This window comes from Meleagris gallopavo, chromosome 22 (assembly GCF_000146605.3).
Source record: "Meleagris gallopavo isolate NT-WF06-2002-E0010 breed Aviagen turkey brand Nicholas breeding stock chromosome 22, Turkey_5.1, whole genome shotgun sequence".
In the NCBI taxonomy this organism is placed as follows: Eukaryota; Metazoa; Chordata; class Aves; order Galliformes; family Phasianidae; genus Meleagris; species Meleagris gallopavo.
In genome coordinates, this window is record NC_015032.2 from 516,854 (window position 1) to 531,440 (window position 14,587).

At 50.6% G+C, this 14,587-nt stretch overlaps 1 protein-coding gene across 1 annotated transcript in view; it reads left to right on the top strand.

The window, feature by feature from the left end:
• Window positions 1–14,587, top strand: part of GGT7 (gamma-glutamyltransferase 7) — a 19,575-nt gene that overhangs the window by 466 nt on the left and 4,522 nt on the right. The window contains exons 3-15 of the mRNA XM_019622072.1: window positions 2,095–2,397; window positions 3,115–3,266; window positions 3,861–3,975; window positions 4,479–4,546; window positions 5,130–5,203; window positions 5,603–5,796; window positions 7,765–7,852; window positions 8,009–8,136; window positions 9,478–9,566; window positions 10,254–10,406; window positions 11,096–11,213; window positions 11,906–12,043; window positions 12,744–12,843. Of these exons, the coding sequence (XP_019477617.1) occupies window positions 2,095–2,397; window positions 3,115–3,266; window positions 3,861–3,975; window positions 4,479–4,546; window positions 5,130–5,203; window positions 5,603–5,796; window positions 7,765–7,852; window positions 8,009–8,136; window positions 9,478–9,566; window positions 10,254–10,406; window positions 11,096–11,213; window positions 11,906–12,043; window positions 12,744–12,843 (1,720 nt within the window). The remainder of the gene's footprint in view (window positions 1–2,094; window positions 2,398–3,114; window positions 3,267–3,860; window positions 3,976–4,478; window positions 4,547–5,129; window positions 5,204–5,602; window positions 5,797–7,764; window positions 7,853–8,008; window positions 8,137–9,477; window positions 9,567–10,253; window positions 10,407–11,095; window positions 11,214–11,905; window positions 12,044–12,743; window positions 12,844–14,587) is intronic.

Consider the following 14,587-nt stretch of genomic DNA (forward strand, 5'->3'; position numbering starts at 1 on the left):
CCTCCTCCCGCGGGGCTCCGTCACGCCGCGGCTCTGTGTCATTCATCCTCTGCTCGTTTCCGCGTTCCACATTCCCACCGCAAACGTGCCGGAGCTGCCCTGACAGCCGTGCCAGCAGCGGGCGTGAGGGGTTTTGCAAGGAGCCGGCGCTGCTCCTTGCCAGATGCATGGCTTTAATAAAGTCAGGTGTTCCTTTTATGCTTGTGAAAACCTTTTGCCTTTTTTTTTTAATTTATTACTTTCTTGTAAATAGAGTCCTGTTTTTTTCTCCTCCATTTCATGTTTCTGCAAGTGACAGAATCCATCACTGCATGAGGTCCCCAAAGACCCCACCACGAGGTGGTTTCCACAGCCCCAAGTTCTTCCTTGTGTCCACCCCGGGCCACAGTTCATTGCCATGGGGCTGCGCTGTCCCCAGGGCCTGCTCCCAACCTGGCCGGTGGCTCACAGGAAGGTTTGACTATGAGGACTGGTGCCTGCTCACAAATGGACCCACAGCCCAAGTGCACGCTGCTCCTGGGCTGCACTGTAGCCTGCAGATGGATCTCAGCCCTTGTCTGTTGGCCTCATTGTGCTGTGAACACTGAGTGCAGTTTCCATTGTCTGTTGCCATCCCGTTCCCCGCAGCACCCCATTGCCTTTGGATGTGATGAGGTGAAGTTTGGCAGGAGCAGTGCCAAATCTCTCTTTTTGCATGGGGGGCACAAGCAGAGATTTGTGTGGAGGTCCCGTTTGGGTGTGTGTCTTCACCATATCCCCAGGTGCCACCTGGAAGAGCTGCATGCATCTCCTGTGCTGCCACGTGGAGCCTCACACTCATCTGATGTGTGTGTGTCTTGCAAAAACCATCCACGCTTCTTCATATCACATCATCTGCCAGGCTTCCCGGGCAGGGAATCCAGACCTTTGGGTTCTGCAGCACAGAAGGCATTGCTAACAGGTGTCCCTGTAGTGCTGGTGGGTACAGGGATAATGACCTCAGAGCATTGCAGTGTCCCTCACTGCAGTGCACACCTGCAAGTAGCTCCGGCCTCTGCTGTCCCCACCACAGCACATCCAGAGCTGAGGTGGGCCTGTGTCCCCACAGTGCTGGTCTCCACATAAAACCAGGTCTCCTTCACAGCTTCTCTGAGTCAGGTGGGGTCTGAGGGCCAAGGAGGGTGAATGTTGGTGCTGGTGCATTCTGTGACTGGACCAACTCCCTACAGCGAATCATGGCCATGCTGTCCCAGCATAGCACTGTGGCCATGCAAGCTGAGCAATTGCCCAAGGCCCTGTGGGATATCTGTGACACCCCTCAGCAGGGAGTCTCCACCACCCATGCCAGGAACACCACTGCATGCTGCAGCCATGCCTGCTTGGACCTGCTCACCTGGGAGCTCCTGGCTTGGAATGGTACGGTGCCTGGTGGGGATGGGAATGCTGTGATGCCCAGGGTGCTGAGCCAGCCTACCCCTCGGAGCTGATGTGAGCTGAGAGCCAAGGCATGTCTCAGACCTTTTGATCATCCTGAGCTTTGCTTGCTGCCCAGCAAAATTCTTTCCCATTGTGTTCACCACCATGAGGCTGAGCATTCAGCACCCTGCTGGATCTCAGTGAGCCTCGTCAGCCAGAGGAAGGGAGAGACTCATGCAGAGCCTTCCCTGCAGCCAGGGCTGGGGGACCTGCAGAGGTCCCATTTGCAGGCCTGCTCTTCTCTGCTCCCACTTCATCAAGAATCAGTGGATGTGTTTCCTGTGCCTGAGTCTGTTTTGCTAAGGTGCTGAAGTACAGTTCCAGATACAGCTGCTGCTTTTCTAAGTTGTAATGTTCAGTTCTGCTGCATTTCTGAGACCTGTTTGCAAGTCAGTGCTGTGTTAGAACCCATCCAAACAGGGCAGTAATCATGGGTCCGCCCCTAAAGAATGATGAGTGGGGAAAAATTCAGTTTTTTCCCCCTCTTAATCTCCAGGAAAGTAATCTTGGGATAGCTTGAGCTAAAGGAACGGAACAATAAAACAACCTGGAGCAGCACCTGAGCCAGAAAGTCTATTGAGAGCTCATACCAATAGGGAAAGTAGTAGCCCTGCTGGATGCGGCATGGTGTAACACTAGTGCCAGGTAAACTATGCAACAGGAGCCCCCTGTTGCTCAATCACTAACTCTTATTGTCTCCTTGCTGCCCACAAAGACCCAGACTCCTTCCTGAAGTCCGCGCGCCTCCAGCGCCTGCCCTCGTCCTCCTCGGAGATGGGCAGTCAGGATGCGTCCCCCCTGCGAGAGACCAGCAAGGACCCCTTCTCTGGAGACTGCAGCTGCCAGCAGGATGGGCTGACCGTCATCATCACTGCCTGCCTCACCTTCGCCACAGGGGTCACGGTGGCCTTGATCATGCAGATCTACTTTGGAGACCCTCAGGTAAGACAAAGCAGTGGCTTTGCAGCATGCCGTGGATTTTGGCTTAGGACATGCGCGTTCCCTCACCTTCCTTCTTGCCAGCAGATTGGCCCTAGCAGTGTCAGTGAGACCCCGGTGCTGAGTATGCAACCCTACCCACAACTGCCTGAAAGCTTTCTCATGTTGCTGCTGTCAGGGCTGAGCTCTCGCATGGTGCAGGCATCTGTGCCCAATGGAGCCGAGGGTCCTAGGTGCAGCAGGCAGCCCCGCTGCTGTGTGCCCAGCGGTGTCCAAGCTGGGTGTGAATGCCTTCTGAGAGCAGTTCTTTGAGCAGCGGAGGCACCTTTCCCACAACTCCACCTGCATAGTTTTAGGGATCCTTGTGTGAGAGCCCTTCTCTGCAAGGCTTCGTGCAGGGGGATTGCTGAGATCAGAACCACACCTCCTGCTGACCCCTCATGTGGGGTGGTGCAAAGTAAATGCAGTGTGGTCATGGGATCACACCGTCTCCTGGAGAAATGTACTGCAGAACATTTCCTGCTGCAGCCTGAGTGAGAATGGCCACAAAGCACCCTGTGGTCACGGCCACCATCACCATGTCCCACACAGCAGGGCAGATCTGGCTGCACATTCAGAACTGGGAGAGCTTTGCTCTTTTCAATTTCTTGCACTCTTAATGGCACTCAGATTGCAGCTCCACGCAGGCAGAGAGCTGGGCAATCCTCTCTCCATTGGCAGCTCTTCCAGCGTGGAGCCGTGGTGACAGATGCTGCCCGCTGCACAGCACTGGGCGTCGAGGTGCTCAGCAAGCAGGGCTCCTCAGTGGACGCGGCCATCGCATCAGTGCTCTGCGCAGGAGTGGTGAACCCCCACACCTCAGGCATTGGCGGGTAGGTGCCAGCTGCTCCCGTGTGTCCTCCCAGCAGGGTCTGGCCCCACAGAGAGGGACAGAGATCCCTGTATCTACAGTAGCAGTTGCCAGGACAGTTCCAGACATGGGCTGGAGAGGGCTGGGAAGTGCTTTTGTGCAGCTGAGCCCCTGTGCAGGGTGCCAGGAGCTGGCAGCACTCAGGCCTTGGCCCGCTGCCTGCAGATATCCAGCACTTCTCTGGGTAGGCTCTGCTCCTCGCCAGCTGGAGTCCAATCTCCAGCCCAGCTGGCCCGATCTCCCCTCTGCTCCCAGAGTCCCTGAGCTACAGGAGGTGCAGGACATTGCACAAACCCACCCCACAGCACCTCCAGGCTGGGCAAGATATTGCTCCGTTGTAAGTAAATCCCCTCTTTTGTTGCAAACCAGCCAGGATTAGCAAGAAAATCTCACGCTGTCCCAACCTAGTGGTGGAACAGGGCCAGCAGCCCTCTGGCCATGCTGGCAGGCACTGATCAGCTTCATCCCTGATGAGGATCTGCTCTTTGCATGGGCTTCACAGCAGTGGTGGCGATGGGGACAGCCGATGCCATGACTGACCCCGTTCTCACCACAGGGGTGGGGTGATGCTGGTCCATGACATCCGGAAGAACCAGAGCCAGGTGATCGACTTCCGTGAGGTGGCTCCATTGGGCATCCCGCAGGACGGCGATCTGCTGAAGGATACCAAGGTGAGGAGCCCTCCAGCAGGACCAGGTGGGCTGGGGCCCTCTTGTTGGCCTCTCAGTGTGAAAGAGGCCCAGGGAAGTGACAGGAGGCCACCATGGGAGGCCCAGGGCCATGTGAGCATGGGGAGCCAAGGGAAACCCTCCTGCATTATGTCCAGAAGACCTGGAGCCTGCAAGGCATGGGGAGCAGAGAAGCTGGTTGGGGCAGGGGCAGGGAGTGGGGCAACTTCTGGCAGTGGTGATTTGGGAGAACATATGTGCCGTGAGGGAGCAAGGTCCCATGTCATTCAGTGGGTTATTTCTCCTGACCAAATTGGATTGACACTGGGATTGAAGTTTCCTCATTCCTTCCAAAGACTTGTTTACTAATTTAGTGTCTTGCCACAGACCTCTTCCACTTTCCTTAAAGACCACACACTTTCTGTCCGAGCATCACTCGCAGCTCCTCAACTTGCAGCCAGAGGCCCTGCATTTCACTCTTCTTTTTCACCTTTCCCGTTCTACAGCCAGGTTTGCTCGTGGGGGTGCCAGGCACGCTACAAGGCATGCACCAGGCACACCAGCTGCATGGCAGGTAAGAGCCCACCCTGCGCACACTGTACCCCAGGCTCCCTCACAGCCCCTCTCCATCAGAGCATGCCCTCAGCCGCCAGTCAAAACCATCAGCTAACAGGTGCTCAGAGGCTCATGCTGAAAAGCACACCCAAGTTTTGTTGCTTCATTTAACAAAAGAATTCAGCTAGGTCAGGTTTTCAGCACAGTGAAATTCTTTCACGTGCTTTCCAAGGAGATGGAAAATTAATGTTCTCAGAAACATGTGAATAACATTTTTGTGCATTTTCATGCATTCTCAGCTCTCTCTTTAGCTGGATCCTGAGAAATGCAGTCGTGCTTGATGCCCTGCTAGAGCAGTGAGAGAGGGAGTCTGAATAACTTGCTCAGGGATGTGACATTTTGCTCCAGAGGTGCCCAGTTCCCTATCTCTGCACTGACATTTTCCTTTGGGGTACATCATGAAACCTGCTTGAAAGAAACAACCCATTAAAAGCCCTGTGCTTGTTTTGGCCACTGCTAGCCCTGAGCCCAGCTCACTGAGAGCTTGTCTGCCCCACCAATCCACATGGGCACATGTCTCCTTGGCTGCCCTCCTTTTGCAGGCTCCCCTGGTCACAGCTGCTGGGCCTCGTGGCTGCCGTCGCCCAGGACGGATTTAACATCACGCACGACTTGGGTGAGCACATGCTGGGGAGCTGAGGTGGCACACAGCACAAAGGAGCCTTCCGTGAGGGTGGCTTCTTGCAGGGCTTGGGATAGCTTAGGTGGTTGTGCGTGGGAAATCAGAGCACCTTGGATCTGGAATGGGTGGTGGCGGGAGCGAGACAAAGCAGGGAGCTGCAAGAGGTGTGTAGTGACAGCAAACCTGGAGCCCTTTGTCAGGGCAGTGAGAAGGTGGCAGTTTCTCTAGATTTCCTTCCCAGCTGCAGCGGGGGTGTGATCCATCCCTTGCATTCAGGCTCTCTGGTTTGGAAACAGGGCAAGAGACAGCAGCAAGTTCCCAGGTCCCCTGCACATTCATGCATCCTGGGGTTTCTGGATGTCCCTCCTCTGCCCCTCTCCTTCTCTTCCACAGCCAAAGCTGTGAGTGAGCTTAAAGACCTGAATTATTCCGACAAGTTTCGGGAGACCTTCCTGCCAGATGGCCAGCCTTTGTTGCCTGGCATGTTTGTGAGGCGCCTGGACCTCGCAGCTGTCTTGGAACAAGTGGGAGCAGAAGGGACTTCAGCCTTCTACAGTGGAAACTTGAGCCAGGAGATCATCTCTGAGGTGAGCCCTGTCTGCTAGCTAGTTGTGCTCTCAAAATATAGCAATGGCAAACAAAGCAAAAAAGAACCCAACCTGCTCTAGTCACAGTGACAGCTATACAAAATTTCACTAGTGTGCTGAGTCCTTTCATGTAGTCAGTACTGGAAATCTACTTTTATACCTAGGTAGCTGCAGTCAGGGTGGCTGGTGGCACCATTTTTCCTGGCTACCGTTGTTCATGTGATGCTTCTTCAGTGTATTTTCAGTAGTCTGGGATGGGCTTATTCAGCTCAATCCTTAGATAGGAGCTGTGTGTTAGGAAACCTCTACTGCTTCACATGGACAACAGCAGAGGCAGAGAATGAGGAATAGGAAGAGTCCCAGGCTGGTGATGCAAGGAACCCCAGCTCTGGGGCTGCAGCACAAAGAGCCCAGCAAGCTCTGGGATCAGGTGTTCTATTCCAGATTTAGTTACAGAGCAAAGTGCTGGCTTCCCACATCAGCTTCACAGTGTTTATTGTTTCAGTGAAGGGAGGGGTGGAAAATCACCCAAGCACACAGTCCTTTGTTTCAATCCTGACATGGGAAGGTACAGAGTAGTGCTCTCCAGGGAATGCTCTGAATATGGTAACACCTGTACCATGACTAAGAGCATTACTTGTGCCAGGGGACTTTTAAGGCCAGCAGAGTGCTGTTATGATGGCCCTAACTCATCTCCATCATAATTCAAGCACTGAGGACCTGGGCTGGGGGATGAGCTGCTGGAGAGGAGCTCTGCAGAGAGGGACCTGGGCGTCCTGGTGGACGACAGGTTGGCCATGAGCCAGCAGTGTGCCCTCGTGGCCAAAAAGGCCAATGGCATTCTGGGGTGCATTAAGAAGAGCGTGTCCAGCAGGTCGAGGGAGGTGATCCTCCCCCTCTACTGTGCCCTGGTAAGGCCTCATCTGGAGTACTGTGTCCAGTTCTGGGCTCCCCAGTACAAAAAAGACAGGGATCTCTTGGAAAGAGTCCAGCGGAGGGCCACAAAGATGGTGAAGGGCCTGGAGCATCTCCCCTATGAAGAAAGGCTGAGTGAACTGGGTCTGTTTAGCCTTGAGAAAAAGACGACTGAGAGGGGACCTGATCCAGGTTTATAAATATCTGAGGTGTGGCGGCCATAGCGGTGAGGCCAGTCTCTTTTCAGTGGTACGTGGAGACAGGACGAGGGGAAACGGACATCAGCTGCAGCATAGGAAGTTTCGCACGAATGTGCGTAAGAACTTCTTCACGGTGAGGTGACGGAGCACTGTAACAGGCTGCCCAGGGAGGTTGTGGAGTCTCCTTCTCTGGAGATATTCAAGTCTCGCCTGGACGCCTACCTGTGCGACCTGGTGTAGGGAACCTGCTTTGGCAGGGGGGGTTGGTCTCGATGATCTCTAGAGGTCCCTTCCAACCCCTACAATTCTGTGATTCTGTGATTCTGTGACCTGCAGTGGAGGGAATTACCCACCTTTACTGCATACATGAAAATTACCAACCCAGGGAAAAAGTATAATGGGAAGACCTAGAGTACACAATCCCCCCTTATCACCTGCTATAATTAAAAATAGGGTGGAAATTGGGAGCTAAAGATTTCTCTTGCTGGAGATCTGCTGCACCCAGTGTCCTTCCTGGCATTATTCAGACACTTCATAATCTTTAGTGTATTCATCCTTGCCACCCAGAGAAGGCTGCAAGGCAGTGCTCATCCCCTCCTGGTGGGTAGGCAGAACTTCTGCAGGCAGCCATGGTGTGAGTGGGCTTTTGAAGATGAGCTGCAGAGCTTTCCAGTGCTGGTGAATGGTTAGCCAAGCCACCAAGGCCATGAAAGTACACATTTTCAGGGGATCCTGTAGAACATGGCTCAGGGGTCTCATGTCAGTTGCTTAACAACACAGTGATTGCTCACCCAGGCCAGCAGGAGCCTCAACCCAGCTTTCTCAGCGTGCGGTGCCTTGCTCTCCTACTCAGGTCCAAAACAATGGAGGAGTCTTGGAGGAGGAAGACTTCAGCAATTACAGTGTTACAGTGGAGAATCCTGTCCACACAATATACCAAGGTAAATACTGCTGCCTGACCCACTGTCATGCACTTCACCTGATAGGAAGTGACAGTGTAACAGCATCTGCAGAAAAGCCCTCCGGGGTGTTTCCTGCAGTTACCAACTGCAATTGATACACCAGAGGTGGTTCAAGGAGGTTTCTTCTCTTCACAGGTCATCTTGTTTTGAGTCCCCCACCTCCACATGCAGGTCCTGCTCTGATCACAGCACTGAATATCCTCGAGGGCTTTAACATCACAAATCTAGCATCCAGGGGGAATATCTTGCACTGGATTGCAGAGGTAAGAGGAGGGTCAGCATTTGGCTGACTTTGTTGTGCTGCTAGAGAATGATTCATTTATTCCTTGGTTATACAAAAATGTTTGTAGGTGATTCCCAGAGGTGAATGAGCTAAGGTGTAAATCTGAGCTGTGCTGCTGCATCAGATAGGTGCAGATGCTGGAGCCCCCTGCTCAGCTGAACTCTTTTCTAGCTTAAGCAGAGCCTTTTTGGAAGACCAGACTGTGGCTTTTGCCCACTTCCTGTATGTGAGAATGACCCTGCAGCATCTAATGGTATCCCACTGATTTCTTCCACCTTTTATGCTACAGAGGCTTTTGTAGAGGACACCTTGGACAGCACAGGAAAGTTACTGTCTTAGCAAAAATACAGCAACTGGGGGTGTTACATGCTGCTAGAACTATGAAGAGGCTGAGAAGGATGACTCAGAAAAGTTATTTTGAGTACTCTTCAGGGAACTTTAAATGAATCTGTTTGTTCTGCACTAGTTACCATGTCACAGGTGAGGAGCAGCATCCTCCAGATAAAGGGCATTCACTTCAGGATACACGTAATCCTGATTTCTCAGGATTGCAAAGCTGATCACATTGCTGAGATTCAGTGCTAATGACCAAGAGCTTCCTTGAAACAACCAGAGCCCATGAGTTAGACATATGCTCTGCTTGTTTCAAGGAAGCTCTTCAGTGGCCACCAAGCTGCTTGTACATCCTATCTATGCTATGGTGGTCATGGTTTCATGGAAACACCACCTTGTCCAGAAGTTAATCATGCTCTGAATTATACATCAGAAGATAAAGTATGGCATTTCAAGACTGGTTGTTGATGAGCGGTGCATATCAAAATGGAAATGAGCTCTTTTGAAACTTGAATGAAAATGGCATGACCTGAAAACTGACAGTCTTATGCCATCCCAGAGGAAACAGCAAGCCCAGGACCCATTTTCCTACTGGGATTTGGTGTGATCTCTTCTATTGTGGTGACCACTTAGGAACGGAAAGAAAGAAATAGAAAGAAAGTAGCATGTTGGCAATCCTGCCTGCCAGCTGGCAATACTGCTGAACTTAGCTGGGCTAAGCCAACTGGAAAACACTGCCTGAAAGGTGGAACGTATACAAAAATTACTTGATACACTTGCCTCTCCCTGATTGCAGTTTGCCATGAAAATCTGACCCCCTTTGATCCCTATGCCCATGTGTGGCAGCCCTTTTCACTGAGGTAGACATTTGAGTTGAGGCTTTGACAACATGCTGGCAGAGCAGGTACGTCCTGTTTGGAGTATCAGAAGTGATATTTCCAGTACCACCTAACTGATGTTCTGCGTCTCCTTTGTGTGTTCAATTTAGACATTAAAAATCGCTTTGAGTCTAGCTAGCAACTTGGGAGACCCATCCAATGATGCATCCATCGTTCATGCTGCAGAAGGCATGTTGAGGTAGGTGTGAGGCTGATGGGCGCGTTGGTGGTTGCAAGGTGCGTGGTTTGGGTATCATTCCTGGATTTCCTCTTTCCTGCACACAAGGAAACCTGATTTTTTTCTATTTCTATTTTACTGAGGAAAGCTCAGTCCTCATGCTCACTCTCCCACGAGGATCAGAGCCGATACCACGGGGCTGTGGAGATGAAACATAGGATGTCCTCACACAGAGGTCCTGCTTAGTCTTGAGGGTTTCTCCCGCTTTCTGCTCTCCCCAAGTTTTCCATCTCAGGGGGGTCAGACAAGCTGCCTTTGCAGCACCCCCAGAGGTGTGGGAGTGGCCAGGCCTGGGACTGCAGCCCAGCCTCCTGCAGAGCCAGGTTTAAGCACAGCTGGTGGACAGAGCTGAATCTGTCTCGACCTCCTTTGCACACAGGGAACCAGCATTCAGCCAGTGGTGACACCTCTCATCTCCCAGGGTGGAGTTCATGTCCATGGGTAGAGCCTGGGAGGTTGGTGGCTGTGGGCAGAGCCACTTCGTCTCCTTCTGCTGGCTGAGCGAGGTAGTTCCCCGTCTGCAGTGCCAGGCTCCACAGAGAAGCAATCCTGCAGCTGTGTAAATGAACCTCCGACCAAGAGACCAAGAGATATTTGGCCTCCTGCGCTCATCGCCTTCTTTTTTCCTTCCCTTCCTCACCGCTGAAGTAAATCAGAAGCTGATTCCCTGCGCCAGCTGATAAATGAGTCCCAGCCCTTCTCGTCGGATCTCCGTCTGCCTCACTTCTCTGTGGAGAGCGGACCTGCTGCCAGCCAGGTTCTTGTCATGGGACCCGATGACTTCATTGTCGCAGTTGTAAGGTAAAGGATTTACTTGTCTTCACAACGCGCTCAGAGGATGGGAGCAGGGAGAAGAAGCAGGTTCAGCAGGGCAGGACAGAGCCAGACCTGGAGTGCTGCCAGATGGAGCGGGAGCTTCGCTCCCACACAACCCAGCCCAGCGCTGTGGTGTCCAGCATGCTGGGCTGGCCCCTGTTCTTCCTCCAGAAACCCCGAAGGGGAGAGACTGGCAAGAACTGTAGTCACGTGAGACATTTTGTGTGGATCCTTACTGTAAGAATGGCATTCCCAAAGTCCCCGGCCCCGTGCTCCAACAGTTAGTCCTGCAACAGGAGGAGTGGAGAAGCTGGGGTGGAGCTGAGAAGGCCCTGAGGTGCTGCTCCACACTGTGCAGCTCTACCAGCTCTATCCATGGCTCTCACATGTCTTGATTGGCCTCGCTTTGCGTAGAGAGGTTACAGATGAATTCAGCAGCATGGAGGCAGACCCACCAGCTGGGGGGAATCCTTGAACACAAGGAGGGATTGATCTTCTGTCACCCACATGGTTACAGAGCCTGTTCCAATACACAGAGACTTCCACTGTGCATATCTTAAAAAAACATGGCAGACTCTCTGTCAAGCCAAGACGGGACAGAAAACCGCATCACTGAAGGCCTCGATGTATACACTGTGAAAAAATTTATGAGGTTTCTTCTCATTTCTTTTCAGTTCTTTGAATCGTCCATTTGGTAGTGGAATAATGACACCCTCTGGAGTGCTCCTGAACAGCCAGATGTTGGACTTCTCCTGGCAAAACAAAACAATGAACCACTCCATTCCCAGGCCGGTAATGAACTGCACAACAAATTCTTTATTTGAGCTGCCTGCACTATTCTTATTAATTGCAATCTCATCTCCACCGTGATGAGGTTATTTGGTGGCTTATTAATAACTTAGAGCTGTTTATAGAAAGCTCCTATCTTTTCACTATATGAGCTGCTGAAATAGAGTAAGCAGGAGGCTACATGTGCATCAGTTATCACTATAACGTGGTGTTATCAAACAGCATAGCACAGCTGTGTGTTGCAGGTAGCTATTTTTCCTGTAGTCCAGATGCACTTTAGAGCAATTGTCCACTGGGGACTTGAATTAGTAACCCATTATGAATTATTGCTCTGCAGATTTTAAGGTAATAAATTGTAGAAGAAAAATCTTCAGGTCTTTGAAAGAAAAATTACAGACCAGTACTGGTAGCATCAAGCACTGCCTTGTTGATTCCTCTTGCCATGTATTGAAAATTGTCCCAGTTTTCTCTGTTGGTACATTAGGAGTGGGTAAATGGCTCTGTATATCTTCTGTAAAAGAGCTCTGAGAGCATGAAATAGGCTGAGTCCTGTTAACTTCAGAGAGCATGATGACAGCAGTGACAATAACAGCCTTATAAAAATGCACAGGTGCAATTGCTGGCTCCAGTGGAAGGAGCAAGAAGTTAACCTGCACAACTCCTTGCTGAATGTTTTTGGTACATCTTTCCTGCAGCAAAATCTCATTCAGCCTCGGAAACGGCCCCTATCTTTCTTGTTGCCCACCATTGTGAGGCCCTCGGAGGGGATGTGCGGAACGTACCTGAGTCTGGGAGCTAACAGCGGGGACAAAGCCTTGAGCGGCATCGTTCAGGTCAGTGCCGTGTCCGGGTGAGCTGCTGGGCTCCGTACTGAGCAGGGTCCCCTCTTGCAGCATAAACTGTCCATCCTGATGTTGTAGGCTGTGTGCCTCTTGTAGCTCTTTTTATCTTATGAAAAATGTATTTTGGTATGTCCAGACTAAATTCTACCCTGCTCAGCATTCACTACATACTGGGGAGCTCCTCATAATTTATAATTTGTAACTGAGTGAAGCACGTGGCAGTAGCTTCATTATTTGTGCAACAGTACCATATTATTAAAAATAAATTTGGTTCCTGTCTTCCTTATCTCTTGGAAGGCATCATTCAGGGCAAAATTAAAGCCAACCATTGCTTCCTTATGCTTTGTTAGAAGTCACATGCTGATATTTTGGCATAAAGAAATACATTTTTAGAAATTATGTCATGTTCCAGACTAACAACTCTCCTAATTTAGCAGGAACTGTGTGACAAATTGCCCATGTGAGCCTGAAATGTACCACTTTTCCAACAACAATATACAGGCTGTATTTCAAGGTTCTCTTCACATTGTGAAAACCTGCATTAGTTCATGCAGTTTGGAAAAAAGTTCACGTTCTTCTTTGCCTGCCGCATTTGCAGATGTTGAGCTACAAATAAGGAGGATGCTCAGGAAGTTCACTTTTCCTATTCTCTCTACATTTTTATTATTTGGGGTCTTTTATTCTCTTGCAGGTCTTGGTAAATGTGTTAGCATTCAACAAGAATCTGAGTGAAAGTTTGTCTCTTGGTCGTCTTCACCCACAGCTTCAGTCCAACACCTTGCAGGTTGACAGTGAGTATGGGCAGAGGGTGCGGTGCAGCCTGCCAGTCCAGCGTGTGCAGGAGAGTGGCAGCACTTCCTTGGGATGCTGCCATGGAAATGTGACAGCCCAGTGCACAGCTTACCAAGCTGCAGGATCCTTGGTGGGTTCAGAGGTTTTGAGGCAGACAGAAAGTGGCAGCCTTGCTTCTTGAAAGCTTGGAGACCATGCTGAGCCATGCTGTTGACTGGGGAGTGCTCCCTCGCCTACCCACCACCCCTGTCCAAATTCTTTTAGGTGCTTCCCTGTCCCAGCCCACCTCCTAGCAGCAGTTTTGTCCTTTCCTGAAAGCCTTTCAGCTGATATGATATTATATCACAAATAAAAAATATTGCAATCGTATCTTCACCCAAGCAGATCCCAAAAGCTAGGAAATATTCACACACATTATTACTACTCCCATAAATATTTTCCTTTCACTTTCCATTTCGAATCCCAGCAGATGGGGAGCAGGCAAGGCGCAGGACAAGGCTGGAAATTCAGCATCAGTGCTGAGGCAGTGGAAACTGCACTGTCAGCTCTTGTCCTTGTTACTGCAAGTCTTGGTCTATTTGGTATTTTTCGCGAAGATCCATATCTTATCAGAGTGAACCATAACAGAATTTTGGTTCTCATTACACACAAAAAAAATAGCAAACTTTCTAGGCCTTCCTATTCAGGAGGAAAATGTAAAAGTGGCTGTGAAGTGTGTCCCACAAGCTTGAAAACTAAAATGTAATTAAAACAAATCCAGAACTTCAGAAAGCCCTAATTTCTGCCATAGTAGATTTGGATGTTCAATATCAACAAGATTATGTTAAGATACATCTAGAATGCTTAAATCACTGTGGTGTTTCTGTGTGTCTGCTGGATTTGTCCATCTGCTTCCCCTGCTCTGTATCCTCAGGCACTCCTATTTATATGAAATTAAAAAACACCAAATAAACAAAATAAGAGCAGAAGAGCAAACAGCCCAAGGTTTATCACATTCTAATTGACAAAGTTTGTCATTTGCCACCTTGTGTTGTTTTGAGTTGCTTTGCATCTTATTTTGATGAGTGGCTGTAAATAGTGTTATTTGTAACAAAACTCTTCAGAGCAAGGACTGCCCTTTGTTCAGTAAACAGTAACTAGGATGGGTGCCAGCAATGTCTTTTTCCCTTTTCAAAGAGGACAGTTTTCACAGAATCACAGAATCACAGAATTGTAGGGGTTGGAAGGGACCTCTAGAGATCATCGAGACCAACCCCCCTGCCAAAGCAGGTTCCCTACACCAGGTCGCACAGGTAGGCGTCCAGGCGAGACTTGAATATCTCCAGAGAAGGAGACTCCACAATCCCCCTGGGCAGCCTGTTCCAGTGCTCCGTCACCTCACCGTGAAGAAGTTCTTACGCGCATTCGTGCGAAACTTCCTATGCTGCAGCTGATGTCCGTTTCCCCTCGTCCTGTCTCCACGTACCACTGAAAAGAGACTGGCCTCACCGCTATGGCCGCCACACCTCAGATATTTATAAACCTGGATCAGGTCCCCTCTCAGTCGTCTTTTCTCAAGGCTAAACAGACCCAGTTCACTTAGCCTTTCTTCATAGGGGAGATGCTCCAGGCCCCTTCACCATCTTTGTGGCCCTCCGCTGGACTCTTTCCAAGAGATCCCTGTCTTTTTGTACTGGGAGCCCAGAACTGGACACAGTACTCCAGATGAGGCCTTACCAGGGCAGAGGTAGAGGGGGGAGGATC